Source organism: Esox lucius, chromosome 7 (assembly GCF_011004845.1).
Source record: "Esox lucius isolate fEsoLuc1 chromosome 7, fEsoLuc1.pri, whole genome shotgun sequence".
In the NCBI taxonomy this organism is placed as follows: Eukaryota; Metazoa; Chordata; class Actinopteri; order Esociformes; family Esocidae; genus Esox; species Esox lucius.
This window is the reverse complement of record NC_047575.1, coordinates 38443646-38459208: the sequence shown is the minus strand read 5'-3', so window position 1 is coordinate 38459208 and position 15563 is coordinate 38443646. Positions and strand designations below refer to the sequence as shown.

At 42.8% G+C, this 15563-nt stretch overlaps 2 protein-coding genes across 17 annotated transcripts in view; both read left to right on the top strand.

The window, feature by feature from the left end:
• synj1 (synaptojanin 1) overlaps nt 1-10216 on the top strand; it is a 36006-nt gene extending 25790 nt beyond the window's left edge. For 14 of the 15 annotated variants that reach the window (XM_029121079.2, XM_029121080.2, XM_029121075.2 and 11 more), the window contains 4 exons: nt 911-948; nt 1051-1228; nt 2899-3575; nt 6442-10216. In XM_029121079.2, coding sequence (XP_028976912.2) covers nt 911-948; nt 1051-1228; nt 2899-3575; nt 6442-7437 — 1889 coding nt within the window. In that variant the 3' untranslated portion in view covers nt 7438-10216. Of the gene's footprint in view, nt 1-910; nt 949-1050; nt 1229-2898; nt 3576-4380; nt 4420-6441 lie in introns of all 15 variants that reach the window. The other variant, XM_029121083.2, reaches the window with a different exon arrangement.
• Nucleotides 10217-12096: 1880 nt separating this feature from the next.
• cfap298 (cilia and flagella associated protein 298) lies at nt 12097-14859 on the top strand. Of its 2 annotated transcripts, XM_010867200.3 has the most exons (8): nt 12097-12132; nt 12516-12660; nt 13021-13188; nt 13416-13483; nt 13644-13802; nt 14055-14186; nt 14328-14423; nt 14522-14859. In XM_010867200.3, the coding sequence occupies exons 2-8, from the start codon at nt 12522-12524 to the stop codon at nt 14630-14632; spliced, it is 873 nt and encodes a 290-aa protein (XP_010865502.1). In that variant the 5' UTR covers nt 12097-12132; nt 12516-12521; the 3' UTR covers nt 14633-14859. The 2 variants fall into 2 exon arrangements, with proteins under 2 accessions (XP_010865502.1, XP_010865503.1); XM_010867201.3 differs by lacking the exon at nt 12097-12132 and having other exon boundaries at nt 12139-12660; nt 13650-13802.
• Nucleotides 14860-15563: the final 704 nt, after the last annotated feature.

Genomic DNA, 15563 nt, shown 5'->3' with positions numbered 1-15563 from the left:
ATATAGATAGCCTACCCATGTGATCACAACACCTCTGACCCAGTAAAGAACAAAGTAAAACATCTATCTGGATTTGGTCAGTGCCTGTAGACCTAATTCATGAAACAACCCTGCTAGATTACCTTTCTAACACTGGGTCCCAATGCTTGATTTGGGCATACCCTTCAACTGTCCTTTTTGATTAATTACCTCCACCTCTTAAAAATTTACTAAATTCAAAAATATTGTAAGGTTACTGCACCTAATTATAAACTGTACTGGCTGCAAATAAGTGAAGGCCTACTAGTACCTACTTTAGTCCAAATCAAGCACTGTGCATCTCGCATAGAACCATCCAGTAAATCCCTTCTACTGTATTCTGTAGCAGAGGAATTCAACTCTGACCTTGTGAGGCCTGGTCTGCTGCTGGTGTTCCATTCCAGCTGTTAATTGACTATCCCCACCTGGTATCCCAGGCCTAAAACACTCTCGGATTGGCAGGGAACAATTAAACTGATCTAGTGGAACTGTCTCTGAGGTCCAGAGTCAAAATGAACAGTTTCACTGTTTTAGGTTTGATCTTTAAGTACAACAGTAGAGGGTTACCTCTAGCCCTGCTGTGTCTTGCTTCTATAGCTGGCTGTTGAATCTGACTTTTTGCTCCAAGTACATTAAAATAATGCTGAGAACCATTTATATAAATAATATTAAACTGACACAATTATAATAATTTACATATAATCTAAACCTGGCATGTTGTTTTGTTATTGAAGATCAGTCCTTTTGATAGTTAACGGATGCTGCTTCAATCATGTCATTCACAACATGTCGTTTTGATAGTGAGCATGTTACCCATTGTCATGAAACAACCTAGAACGAAGCGCTTCAGCCGTTGTTGGTTATGGTTGTCAAACATATTACTCTGTTCCAGGTCGCGGCCAATCAGGTCCCGGAGGAGTGCCCAGACCGGTGAGTTTCTAACGCATATATTACGTCAAGCAAAATGAATATGCTAAAAATATGTCATTTGGGCGGATTTGGGATCCCTCATCTCTGTCCCACATCTTTCAGAACATCCCTCAGAGGGCTGGGGTGATCAGCGTGACCCCCCAGACTCGTCCTGCCCATCCAGGTGCCCCCAGGCCCATCCCGGAGGCCCCCGGAGCTCCACGTCCCACTCCAGACACCCATCCTGGAGCCCCCAGACCAGGCCCTGATGCCCTGACTAAACCAACTGATCTGCCACTTGGTGAGACAACTCTTTCAGATAGGGATTTTTGTATAGTTCTTGTGGTGAATGTTTTTATGGTCCTCTTTTATACAGGCAAATGTTGACCACATTTGTCCATGAACATTGTATATAGTCATTGCGGTTGACTGAATTCTGAGATGGGATGGGTTTACCACAGTCTTTTCAGTGATGTAATCCAGCATTGTGGATCTGTCACAAAGTTAAATATCCACCAAAACTAGCTAGCCACTGTTGCTTAGTTAGTATCGACTAGCTAACATTGTTAGGCGCATTTCCAAAAAGCTAGCTGCCTTCTGCCTGTTGTTGCTATGATGCCTACAGACTCCTTAGTTAGCTGACATGTAGCATTCCCGGCTGAACATATGCAATTTACTCTCAGTAACTGATGTTTATAAAAGGATTTAATTTCCATAAAACACCTTAAGAGCTGTATGAACAAACAGACAAACTTCAGACATACTTATTGCATGTAAATACCCATAAACATACAAATCACAGAATTCACAATGTGCAATCTAATTAGCCTACACCATAAATAGTGTGATAATAAAATCACATTCTAATATACAGGCTAATTTAATAACATTGTTTTACTGTACTTTAGCAAGCCTGAATAATATTAATTGTTTTTAATTACAACTATCTCCCTTGAGTGCAATGTGAACTAAATTAATTACACACACTATGCGTAACAACATTAGCAAATTAAATTGTAATCGCTGATATTCAAAACCTATGCTAACGACACACTAAACATTAGCTAACAGCTTATGAGTAAATTGATAAACAAACACTTAAAAGTTTCTCAAAGTTTACCACACCGAATAAAGTTAAAATTGTACCTTGTGCCCTTCATCAGCCAGGAGCTAAGAGTTAGAAATAAACGTTTTCCACATTTGCACAGCGTGTAACAGAACATTAATTTCTCCTCTCAGGTAACGTTAATCGGGACACTTCACATAGAGAAAAAGCGCCAGCGTACACACTACGCAGCTGCACTTTCACAGATTTCAAAATTAAGGTTTGAGAAGTAGGAAATCTAAACCACGCTCTTGTAAAATAAATAAGAATACAGTGTCCACATTAACTATTCAGATTCAGTGAAAATGGTTAGTCAACCAAAATATAAACAAATAAAACGTTTTTTGGTAACATTTGGTTCAAATTCAGTTTAATGGCCATTTACATGACACTTTCTTAGCTTGCTAATAAAATGTATTATTATACCTTAGGTATTTGAGTTACATATGTAGCTTTTCATACAAGCATGAAGAACATAAATTGAGTTGTGCCAGTGCACAATCTTGAACATTATGTTACAGCCATGTTGGCTTATACTTTAGCAATAATTCTAGCTAGCTACTGCTGGCTAACAACGTCCCTTGGATCCTAATAAGGGCTTGAATTAAGCGTGAATTATTCAGTGATTTGCTGCTAACTAAAAGCTAGTTATGTTTTTTGCAACCAAGAGTTAGGAATAATTTAAGTACTGAGGACCAGCCTATAGAGTTAACGATGGCACAACAGTTGATTTTTGAGTTTCCACATCCACAAGCATAAAACAATAAGAACGGATTTGCATCACCTCCATGAAAAGTTGTCTGTCCAAAAACTCTCCCAGATCATGGATTTGGGGATTTTGCATCTAAATCTGCCTTCTATTTCAGGGCCCCCTCCTTCTGGCCTGGCTCCAGTAAGACAGATCCCCTCTCCGATGCAGCCGCCCATGAAGCCCCAGTCTGCGACCCCACCCCAGCCAGCCATGCAGCCCTCCATGACTACCCCAATGCCAGCCCAGTCAAAGCCTCCCACCCAGCCACCAGTGCAGGCCCCAATGCAGCCGGCCATGCAGGCCCCAATCCAGCCGGCCATGCAGGCCCCAATGCAGCCGGCCATGCAGGCCCCAATCCAGCCGGCCATGCAGGCCCCAGTGCAGCCGGCCATGCAGGCCCCAGTGCAGCCGGCCATGCAGGCCCCAATGCAGCCGGCCATGCAGGCCCCAATGCAGCCGGCCATGCAGGCCCCAATGCAGCCGGCCATGCAGGCCCCAATGCAGCCGGCCATGCAGGCCCCAATGCAGCCGGCCATGCAGGCCCCAATGCAGCCGGCCATGCAGGCCCCAATGCAGCCGGCCATGCAGGCCCCAATGCAGCCGACCATGCAGGCCCCAATGCAGCCACAAATGGCTTCTCCCATGCTGCCCACACAGGCTGGAGCGGGTTTAGGGGCTCCGGGGGCTGTGGCCCCCCAGGGCCTGTCCTCCCCTAAGCCCCCCCCACGTTCCCGATCCTCCCAGGTACTGCCCCCGGAGAATGCTGCTCCAGAGAAGGCCCGTGCTGCCCAGGTTGGTACCAGAAATCAGTCTTCTAATGGATCTTTATCATTCTTTTTTTTTTTTTTTACACTGAATTCATATTTTATTAACAATTGCCTGGCTGGGGGTAACGAGAGGCACAGCAATACGAATCACTGCATTACAGTGTAAATGCGTCATTGCCACCAGGGTTCCTATCCAACTCGCTCCGTAACGACCGTGTCTGGGAGTCCCGACTTCTGTCTATTAAGGCGCTTGCAAGCTTAGTAGTTGTTGTTAGACGTTGCAGCGCTCTGGCTTCTGGTTGACCAAGCTGTGAGATAAGTGGCAGAATGACGTGTTAGGATGGGCTTCGGAGGATGCCTGGTCAGATCTTTGTCTCTCCTGAACCCGCTGAATGTAGTTGCGATGAGACATGGTGATGAACACATGGGAAATATGGAGAAAGGGGTTAGAAAAATAAATAAAATGGCTTTAAAATATATGATGATTGATTTACTCTCCAATGTTAACATCTTTATTGTTAACACGTTTTCGTAGAGTGAAGAGTCTGGCTACTAACAGAAAATAGATGAATGGCTTTCTGTTGAGCATCCAGACAGGTCATGGGCAACGGAATGTTACTGGAACACGAGGCCAATTAGAGATGAGGGATGAAGGAGTAGATGGTACACTACACCACTGGCTCCTTTTTCCTCCGTCCATCCGTCTCTGTCTCCTACAAATCTTCGCTACAATTATGTGTTTCTACGTGGTCTTCCTCTCGACTCTTTGTATACGTCATTCTGTTCTCTCTCGCCCTTTCTCTCTCTCTCTCTCTCTCTCTCCCTCCAAGCCGGAGCAGCCCTCTGGGTAGCAGCCCTCTGGGCTTCAGGTATACCTCCAGCTCTATTTTAAACACACGTGTGCATAGTACCTCCCCTCAGTCACTCTGTCTTATGGTCCAATGTATGAACCAGGACATGGTCTCAAATCACCCCCTAATCCCTAGTGGGTGGTACTATTTTCCTCACCCTTACCCCTTTACAGTGCACTAGTTTTGACTTGTAAGCCTTTGATAATACTCCTTTCAGCGTGCTATCTAGGGAACACAGAGTGGTTTGAGACTTGCCCTAGCCACATACATGAAGTTACGGCAACCTCCTTTATGTTTTAGTTTATTTTTATGTCTGTATTTAATTTAGATTTTATTTATTCAACCTTTCAAGGTGTTGTATCCCATCAAGTCTTTGGTGTTAATTGCCATTTATGAACCGGGTGATGGTGGTGTAAACTCATGTTTTTATTTGGCCACAAATCTCATCTTCAAATGGCTGGCTGGTTCAAGATGTTGTATGTTGGCTTCCTCGGTCCATCCAGATGCCTGGTAATCTCCCTAACACATGTTGGCATTTCTTTCATGCATCCTCTTTCATATGTGCTCTGCTTCCATTGACACCTTTAGGTGGACCAGATATGAAATCAAATCATGTTTTTATTTTTTTTACGTTTACATTCCTGGTTATGTTGTTATTTGACTAGGTAGACATCCACAATAGACTTTTAAAATGTGATTCATTACTATGTGAGATTGAAATGGATTTAATTTGGATTTTTATTTTATTTTTAGATATCTATCAATGTCAAAGTACGTCATTTGTTTTAAAAATGTTAGAAAAAAAATTATCACTCAATTATAGCTGCTGAACAGGTATTTACCCCTTTTGAATTAGATCAGGATTCAAATGCATTACATGGACATTGTGTTAAATAATATTAATTGAAATATTGTTTCTATTAGTGTACATAATAAAATAATTCAAAAGGTGTCCAGTATGCGACAAGGCACCAACTTCAAACCGGAAAAAAACATAAACGGAATACTATTTGCAAGTGATGTTTGAAAGTGAAATGGATAAAAGCTTTCAAAGACCTGCCCAGTAATACTCAGACATAATCGCTGCCAAAGATGTTTCTTAAATTATGACTTTATTGGACGGTGAACTGATGTGAATACTTATGGAATCAAGGCATTCATGGATTACACTTTGTCACTGGCCCGTGTCATTCTAACTATAGACAACCATATTGTGATCAGAAGTTGAACTGAGGCTAATGAATTTAAAATGGGGCTAATTACCGTTTAGTCTGAATTACACTATAGGTCTTACGGCAACATTGCTGAAGTAGGCTTATATTTAGTTGAAATCCTCATTGCCATCATCGTGATATTGTAAAATATACTTTCACGGATAGCAATGAAGTCATGAGCTAGCAAATTCTGTCCAAAGTAGCTAGCGATGCTAATGAAGCTACCGATGCTAGCTGGCCCTTAATATTAACTAGCTAGCTAACATTGTACTGCATCTAAAGTCTGTTTATTTACATCAAAATACATCTTACATTTTTAGAGGTTGTGTTTTCAATCCTTAATAATGCACTTAAGGCTCTCTGTATTAGCTCCCATTGTGGAAGCATAGATTCTAGCATAGCGTAGAATTCTCAGTTGGTCATCAGCCCCATAGGAAACGTTCATGCAATCCTGAAATGTTCATAGAAAAAATATGTACATGAATTTTGTTGAGATTTTTTTTTACAAAACAAACAGTTAAATCCATTTCAATCACCTTTTATACCGTCCAAGGTATTAAATGTCCCAGGTCAGTGAATACTTCTTCAATCCAGACTGTTTTCTCTAGCTGATAATACCTGCATTGGTTTTCTTGTATTGCTACTAGTCTGTGAAGTTGATGGCTACACGTGAGGTTATTCAAGTTTGATTATTGCATTTTCAAACAACTCATTTTAGTTAAACCTGACCATTGAAACGTCACTCTACATTCACATAAATGTACGTGTCAGAAGAAACTCCTGTTACCCCAGTGCTCTGATGCTTGTGTCATTTTCTCCCCTTTAGACCAATGGGATGAATGGAAACCAAGGAGAAGCACAATGGAAGTCTGACCCCTTCGACACACTCACCTCTGACCTCCTCTCTGCCTCCTCTTGGCTCAACACCCAATCACTGACCAGGAACTCCTCCTTACTCTCTGCTTCTGCTGGCCTCTCCACTCCTCCTCCCTCCTCGTCCTCCACACCCCCTTCTTCCCTCTCTCTTTACTCCCCCCCTCTGTCCACGTTGCAGGGTTTCCACTCTTCATCCTCCTCTTCCTCCACCCTCCCCCGGGCTCTCACCCCAACGCACCTCCCTCGTCCCCAGATCGCGTCTCGAAGTCGTTCCCAGGAGGCTCTTGAACGGGCATCTCCCAACCCCTTCCTGAGTGACCCCATCCCGGCTCGGCCGAACAGCACCAACCCTTTCACTGGTCCCCTGGTGCAGCAGGGCCAGAGTCGCTCCCTCACACCCGACTTCTCTGCCCAGCAGCAGGCCTCCGGGTCTGGCATCAACGGCCTTGCTTCCTCCCAGCCCCTCGCCCCTCTCACAGCCCCGTTCCCACTGTTGGCCCCCGGCACGACGCCAGGGGAATCACCTCCAACGCTCCACTGTGCCATGACCCTGTTTGGGCCGTCTGGAACCCCTCTGATCCCTCCTCCAAGAATCCCTTTCACTCCCGCTCCGGTCCTCCCCCTGGTGCCTCCTTCCTCCGGCCCTGTGCCCTTGTTGCCCCGCCCCCAGCCCCCACGCCCGCAGCCTCGTCTTCCCTCCCGTCCCCATCAGTGGGTGACCTTCGATGATTCGGACTTCCCCGTCCTAGCCAAGGCTTCATCCGCAGCCCCACCAGCCTCAGTCTTCCCCCCCAGCTCGTCTGGGTTCGACTCGATCCCGACGTGGCCCTCCTGCTCCACATTCCCCTCCGTCCCCCCTGCCATCCCAGCCAGGACGGTGCCTCCTCAGCCACCAGCCCGAGCCACTAACAGCCTCCCATTCCCCAAGGAGTTCACTGAGAGATAGGACCCATCGACCCACAGCCACCACAGAGGAAACAAGAGTACTGAATAGGCAGGATGGGCAGGCCAGAGCCGTCTAGAGCTATAGAGATATAAAGTGTGTGTGCGTGTGTGCGCGTGCGTGCGTGTGTGTGCGTGCGTGCGTGTGGTTTGTACAAAGAGTCAGGTATTTAAGAAATATAGGCCATCCCCCTCACCTTTTTGAATCCGACTGAAGTTTAGATGTATGATTCCTCACTCTAAAGCAGTTTGAACAGAATAACGTTTGAACATGGGTACTGGTGTGTCTGTTGGAACCTCTTTCGAATGAAATGTATGCCGTTTAATAACGTCTGTTATTAACATGTTATTAACGTTTCACTGTAGTGTTATTACCGCGTTAAATCTGTCATGATTGCCATGTTATTATGTGAATATTAATGTTTCTCCTGATGTCTGATGTTTATTTTATTTTTTATGGCAAAAAAAAATGTGCCTGTGTGTATATATAGTTCTATAAACGTATATCTATATACATATAAATCTATATCGCGCTAAAATATAAATATATAAACATATCTATATCTGTACGCACAATTGTTTGAGCTACTGTGCAATTTTGGGTGATCATCTTTGGGTTGGGTTATCACTGATGTTTTGTTCCATATGACCACATCTCTTACTGATGTGCGCATTAAGCAGTTTGTCGCAACTCCTGGCACATTTAGTCAGTAAGGGGACAATCACATTCATGGTTGTCGATGTAAATGTTTAACATCTGTCAGCAGAACTAACGCTGTTCCCAGGTCGGTTAGTCACAAGATTGGAGATATACGCTGCGGACACCTTTGCCGATTTGGAGTCGGGCCAGGGCACCGCAGAAAACACATCTCCTGCATTTTCCCTCTGCATTAATCCGAAATCACCTGGATGTTACCTGTCTTCAGATCTCCCATCTCTCACCTCATCTGTGCAGTACACTGGCCATTTAATCTATGATGAATGTACATTGCACAGGTTGTTGAACAGCCACAGCGAACCACACTTGGATTGATGTTGTACATAACGTTTTACGGTGATCACTCATCCTCTTCTCTCTTCTCCGCTTCGTAGCATCCTCAGTCTTTTGCCTGTGCCCTGTTCTACCTAGCTGAACCAGTTCCGTAGCCACATGCTATACGTTATGTTGTGACTATGTACAGGTAGGTTTTCAGAGAGCACGTTACTTTGCAGAGTGTGTGTATGTGTTTATTAAATATGCACAGTGTGACTGAAATGTGCTGAAACACTCAAGACTCCGAGCATGACCGTGTCAAAGTCTTTCAGCAAGTTACAGCAATGAAAACTGAGAGAAAACAAATTGTGTGTTTTCAAGCGAATGCAAGGGCTTCGACCTGGTTTCTCACGATTCTCTATCTAAGCGTGTTTGTGTATATCTGCAAACTGTTCATAATTCCAGTGCATATCTTTCTCCTTGATTTTGATCCAAACCTTTATACCGTACTGCTGTCTGCTGTTGTGGATGAATGTGGTGTTTCTGTTCCACTGAACGGTGTTGAGGTCAGAGCCTTACAGTTGAGGTGACCGACAGACCAATTTTATCAGATCCCAAACAGTCCTAGTGCTTCTGTTCAGTGGTGTTGCTATGAAACTTTAATTTCCTTGCAAATACAGTACCTTCCTACTTTTTTACTGCTTCAAAGAGAAGTTATGTCTTGACATCTATTTATTATTGAAACTAGTAAAAAAAAAAACAAGTGCTGTGCTGTTTGTGAGATGTCGTATGTGTGTGTTGGCATTGCTCTGTGTGTTAGGTGTAAGAGTGTGTACAGTGTTGGCAGGGGGTGGGGGCTAGTATTGTTTTTCAGCATTTTAGATTTAAGTAGCATTTCAAATGCTCTTACAGACAGACTTTGTCGGCCATCTTAACACTGATGAGAATAACTACACTTCTATTTTTGTAACCTGTCAGACGATCCATTAATTTCTCCCTCTCCATCTCTCTTCACTCCATTTCACCATAACCCCCCCCCCTTTTTTTTATCTTCTTTTATTTACTTAAGTCTGTGTTGTGTGGTGCTGGGCCTAAAATGTAATTTTCGACTGATTTTGCTCACTTGGAAAGGGTCTATAGCCCAGTGGATCACATCAGTACGGCCAGTTTCCTGGATATAGATTAAACCTTGTCATGTACTAAAATGTATCAAATGCTTAATCTCTTAAAATAGTTTGTCTATGATTGGGCTTAATCTGTTTTCTGCAAACCTCCCCGTTAACTGGTCATTTTCTGATGTGTTGTTGCTTTGTCCATAGATTGTAAACTTCTTGCTGTGTCTTTCATTGCAATCCAAACAGGTCTGTATTGAAACGTCTCTCTAAACCAGTCTAATGCAGATCTGCTGCTACCACTTTCCCTGTATCGGTCATTGGAGAAAGGCAATGTAACCACTACATGATATTATGCTAGTCATTATCAGTCATGTGCAGTAGATAGGCGGAGCATTCATTTTAGGAGCCTAGCAAGCGCTTAGAGTGTCATGTCCTGTTCAAGATGAGATTTTATAGGTGAAAAAAAACATTACTCTTTTGTGAGGTTGGTGTCCCTTTATACCTTTAATCCAGAGAAAAGAACCTTGAGTAGGTAATATTATGTATGTTAAAAAAAACAGAGAACTCCAATTAATGTATTAGTAGCTATCTAAGGTTCCATGATGTAAGTGCACAGCTAAACGCACATTTATGTATAAAGCAATTTGTGTTGTATGTATGTATGCAATAATAAATGTAAATTGACCTGAATGCCACCATTGTACAGTAATTATTATGTTGACTACACGTTTGTAGCACTCGTGTAATTGCCGCTAAGTACACTTATCTGTCTCAATACACTTCAGAAAGAATTATTGAAAGGATTGCAAAGTTGACGTTGAATGTATATATATTATTTTGGCCAAATTACACGGCAACAAATATTCATCAATGTTTTCGCTAACATTCCGGAAGTGGGATGTACCGGAATCAGCGTCTTGTGTGCGACGTAAAAAAGAAAAAAAACACTGCCGTGTCACGAAAATTAGGAACATTTCAAAATAAAGGAGGCCGACGATTTACTTCAAAACTGACATACATTTTATGTATTCATTGTTTAAGAAAATTTACCTCTCAAAACATTGACCGCAATTCATATTTTATCATATTTAAGAGTAATATCAATAAAAAGGGGGTATTAAACGTGTTCCAATGTCAAAATTCGGACAATGTGAATGACTGAATATGGAATACATATTGCCTCATAGCTCATAAACTATTGAATGTTCCACAGAGAAAGCAATGTAGGAAATGTTCAGGCGAGTGTGTAGAGTAAGTCAAACCTGTTTGGTCATTGGGAATGGTGGGCTACATCTAGCAACACAATATTTCCACACCCTCTTTAACCCCCAATGCAAAACACTATGATAGACTGTACATGTATATATTGCCCTATAGGAAAAAAACTATTCTATACACCACAGGAAATGTTCAGGAGAGTGGATAGAGTGACTATATGCAAAGAAATCAAGGGGTACTCTGTATTTGCAGTTGTTGCTGGCCTTTTACTCCACCCATACCATTGGCCACAATGTAACTCAATGGATATAAAATACATACTGACTCATACAGAAAACACTATTCTATACACTTCAGTGAATGTATTGTAGGAAATGTTTAAGAGAGTGGAAAGACTGAATATATGCAAAAAAGAAATCAAGGGGCACTGTGTATTTGCAATTGTTTCTGGCATTTTACTCCACAATGCAAATGACTATATGAAGAACATATTGACTATATTCTATATGCTGTAGTGAATGTATTGTAGGAAATGTTCAGGAGAGTGAATAGAGTGACTAAATGCAAAAAGATTGTTGGCTGAATTGTTAAATAATCACCAAGTAAAGTGGTGATTAGCACCTCCATTAACACAAGGATCAAAATGTATGGCTATTTAGCTATTTTGAATGTGGCCAACAATTGCAAATACACAGTGCCCCTTGATTTTCTAGCATAATTTAAATCTACAGAATTTCCTGAACATTTCTTACAACACATTCACTGCAGCATATAGATTTTTTTTTTTCTGTATAGGGCAATATGTATTTCATATCCATTGAGTTACATTGTGGCCAATGGGGTGGGCAGTGTAAAACACCAGCAACAATTGCAAATACACAGTGCCCCTTGATTTTTTTTGCACATAAACACTATATAGTCTTCTAAACATTTCCTACAATACATTCATTGCGGCGTATTGAATAGTTTTTTCTGTATGAGTCAATATATATTTCATATCCATTAAGTTACATTGTGGAAAAAGTGGGTGTGGAAATATTGTGTTGGTAGATGTAACACACCGTTCCCCATGATTAGATAGGTTTGTTTTACTCTACACATTCTTCTAGACATTTCCTTCACTGCTTCCTCTATGAGGCAATATCTACTCTATATTCTGTCATTGGCATTGTCTGAATTTTACCCTTGGAACATGTTTTAACACCCACTTTTTATCGAAATTACTCTTAAATATGATCATATTTGAATTGTTGTCAATGTTTTGAGAGGTACATTCAAACAATAAACTAAATTTATCTCAGTTTTAAAGTAATTCGTTAATCTCTTTTATTTTGAAAAATTCCAGATTTTCGTGATCCGGAAGTGTTTCTTTGTTGTTGCTCACAAGACGCAGGTACAAGACAATGATGAATTTTACTGATTCTCTTTTATAGCGATAGGTTTGGTCCGTTTTTCACGCTTTCAGATTCACTCATATCCATGACTATCAATTTGCCTGTAAATGTTTGCCAATTGTGTGTGAGTAAAAAGTCAACGTTCAGGTTATTAGCTACAGTAGCTGTGGCTGAAGTGTCTCTGGGAGGTTTGTGTGGAGTTGCTATGGTAACTTCTGGTGGTAGTACTTTCTAGACTAGTAGTAAGCTAGCCAGCTAAATTCGCCGACGTAGTCTAGCGTGTATACGTGTTAGCTAAACATAGTACATCATATTTTACCGTTTAAGCTTCAAAACTGACTAGTGAGCAGCTAGTTATCGAATACGTCAGACATCACTGCAGAGAATAATGGTGCAGCTTCACGTGAAGCGAGGTGATGAGAGCCAGTTCCTGTTCAACACTTCTGTAGACGTGCCGTTGGAAACTCTGACCGAGCAGGTCGCAGTCATCTACAACGCCAGGCTGAAGGTAGACAGGATATGCTCAGGTGAGCACTGTAGCAGGTGTAAGATGTTTCTAACGGAACATGTGGCGCTGATGGTGCCTTAACTGTGTACGGTTCATAGCCACTTACCAAAATAGTATTGAAAGACGGCTTCTTTAGACGGTTTCTTCGTCTTTTCAACCAGAATGAAATATGTATTTTCAACGGCTTATGTGCTGGAACAATATCAGTAAAATGCTTTCAAACACATCACACATGGTATTACTTTGTGCATATACGTCTTAGTTCCAATCCACCGTATTGCCGTAGAATAATTCCACGGTTAGATGTATGTTACATAAATACTTATAAGAAACCGAGTTTCCTTTACCGACAAATGTGTTCCACTCATTTGTCTCTCAGAGTTACCCGAGCTGGCGGACCACGGCATAGCAATGCCGCCGAACATGCAGGGCCTCACAGACGAGCAGATCGTTGACCTGAAGCTGAGAGACGAGTGGGAGGAGAAATGTGTACCTAGCGGAGGACCCGAGTTTAACAAGGATGAGATTGGAAGGAGGAACGGACATGGTGAGTCCTGAGTGTATTTTAAGTGTTGTAGACCTCGACGTCAAATCGTAATGTTCACCTGACATGTTAGATGTCTTAATTACCCGCCGAGACAGAAACCCCAGTAACCCACCATGACTGTAAGAAATTGCTCATTTATTTTTTATAGGCTGATTGCCTGAGCTTGTTCAGGACTATAAACAATTAGGGATTGGTGAGTAGTTTATAGCATGTTTCCCTTCCATCAGCCCCTAACCAGAAGATGAAGGAGGTGCTGAGGAAGACCATGGAGGAGGCTAAGGCACTCATCTCTAAGGTAGCTATTTCAATAACATCCACAAGGTTATCTCCCTCACACAAACAACCAATCACAAGACACAGAAGGCCAGTCTAACGTCAAAACCATAGGACAAAGCCTAATGTATTTACACTTAGCCTACCCCCCCCCCCCCCAACACCACCACTGTGTTGCTCAGAAACAGGTCCTGGCTGGTGTGTGTGTAACCATGGAGACAGTGAAGGAGGCTTTGGACCAGCTTAGGGGAGCGGTGATGATCGTGTACCCCATGGGCTTGCCTCCTCACGACCCAATCAGGATGGAGTTTGAGAACCAGGAGGACCTGTCTGGAACCCAGGTAAACAGCTGTCCACTTCCTGGATTCTCAAGTTAGTGGTTTGGTGTCACAGTAGACACCATATAACTGAAACTACGCATTCATATATTATTGTATTCTAGCCCTGTGTTAGTTCTGTTTTATCCCGTGGACTGGGCTGGTACCTGCCTGATGTTACAGTTTATGGTATCCAGATGTACTTTCTGACACCAACACAAAGTTGATATAGTGTATCTTTGATATCAGACCTCCATCTCTCTCTGTCTTACCCAGGCTTCCCTGCAGGTGATCCCAGCGGAGGAGGCCCAGCTGTGGTGGGCAGCCAAGGAGATGCAGAGAGGAAAGAAACTTCAGGACTACATCGGAAAGAACGATAAAACCAAGATCGTCGTAAAAATACAAAAGGTACCTGCGTGGTGAATTGCATCCACCTTTTGCCCAGGTCCAACCCTTCCCGGCATGAGAGGGGAATATATTAACGCGTCACACTGACGTGTGGGTTCAGGGTTCTGGATCTACAGCTGAATGTTGCTGTGTTCCTTACAGAGAGGCCAGGGGGCGCCAGCTAGAGAACCTCTGGTCACAGAGGAGCAGCAGAAACTAATGATGGCTCACTATTACAGGAGACAGGAAGAACTGAAGGTGACAAACACACACCCACCCCATAAACCTTTGTGTAATTTGTCTGTAGTGATCACTTTACCGTAAACCTTGTTGTATTTTGTCTGTGGTTTTGACAGAAACTGGACGAGGTAGAGGACGACAGTTATCTCCGCTCAGACTGGTCAGACAGACAGGCCTTGAAGAGGCAGTTTCAGGGTCTCAGCAACATCAAGTGGGGGCCCAGGTAGACCCACAACCACGGAGACACACATGCTAATGAAATCACACACAGGAACACACCAGTGATGCCTTAACCCCATGGGCTGTTGTTCTACAGAAACCTCAGAATCTCACATTTTCTGGTTCTCTCATGTCATTAAACTGTTTCTGTACATTATCTTTGTTCAAGCTTTGTCCACATGACGGTGTCATTGAAATTTGACGTTGACTGTAAATAAAAATGTATTTTGATCAACTGGTCTGATGTGCGTGTTTGTTATACCCTTTATTCAACCAGGAACATCCCATTTAAAACAGCAAAGCCAGTCAGTACAACATGATGACATGTAGAACATACTATCACATAGACAACCGCAGAGAAACACACTAACTGTGTGTAAACATCTCCAGTCCAGATTTAAACCAAGTCATACTACCACAGCTCATTTTATGCGCAATGTGTTATAACACCCCCATCGTATTGAATCCCAGCCTTTCTCTCGGAGTGAACTCATGTTTCAGTCGTAGGTAGTTCAGTATTCAGAGAGCCCAAATGTACACTCTTAATTTGATCACACTGTTGCAGAAGGACTTCCCTGCAATTTAGGAACTGTCAAACTTTTTTGTAAATCTGCGGCTGAAAAAAGTTTCGATTTGTGTGATTTAATTTCCCCCAAGAACGTATCCACCCTGGCCACACAATTCCTACTTCCTGCCATGACAAGTTGACGTATTCTGTCTTGGACCAGGCTGCCGAGAGGATGCTGCACCTTTCCTCCCTTTGTCTCGGTCTGGGGCTTCCAGCCGGCCAATCACTGTAACCCAGCGCTGAGATTCACACAGCCTGCATCCTGAATTCCACCCTCTATTCCCTAGTCGTGTGCTACATCTGATCAGGCTATAGGGGCCTATGGACACTGGTCTGAAGTAGTGCCCTCTGTAGAGAGCAGGCTGACATTT

Excerpts from the sequence above, each read along its gene's own strand:
- cfap298 (XM_010867200.3), top strand. The coding sequence starts at position 12,522 with ATGGTGCAGCTTCACGTGAAGCGAGGTGATGAGAGCCAGTTCCTGTTC. Across the intron at positions 13,189-13,415 it reads TGGAAGGAGGAACGGACATG|CCCCTAACCAGAAGATGAAG; the intron begins GTGAGTCCTGAG and ends CCCTTCCATCAG. Across the intron at positions 14,424-14,521 it reads GGAGACAGGAAGAACTGAAG|AAACTGGACGAGGTAGAGGA; the intron begins GTGACAAACACA and ends TGGTTTTGACAG.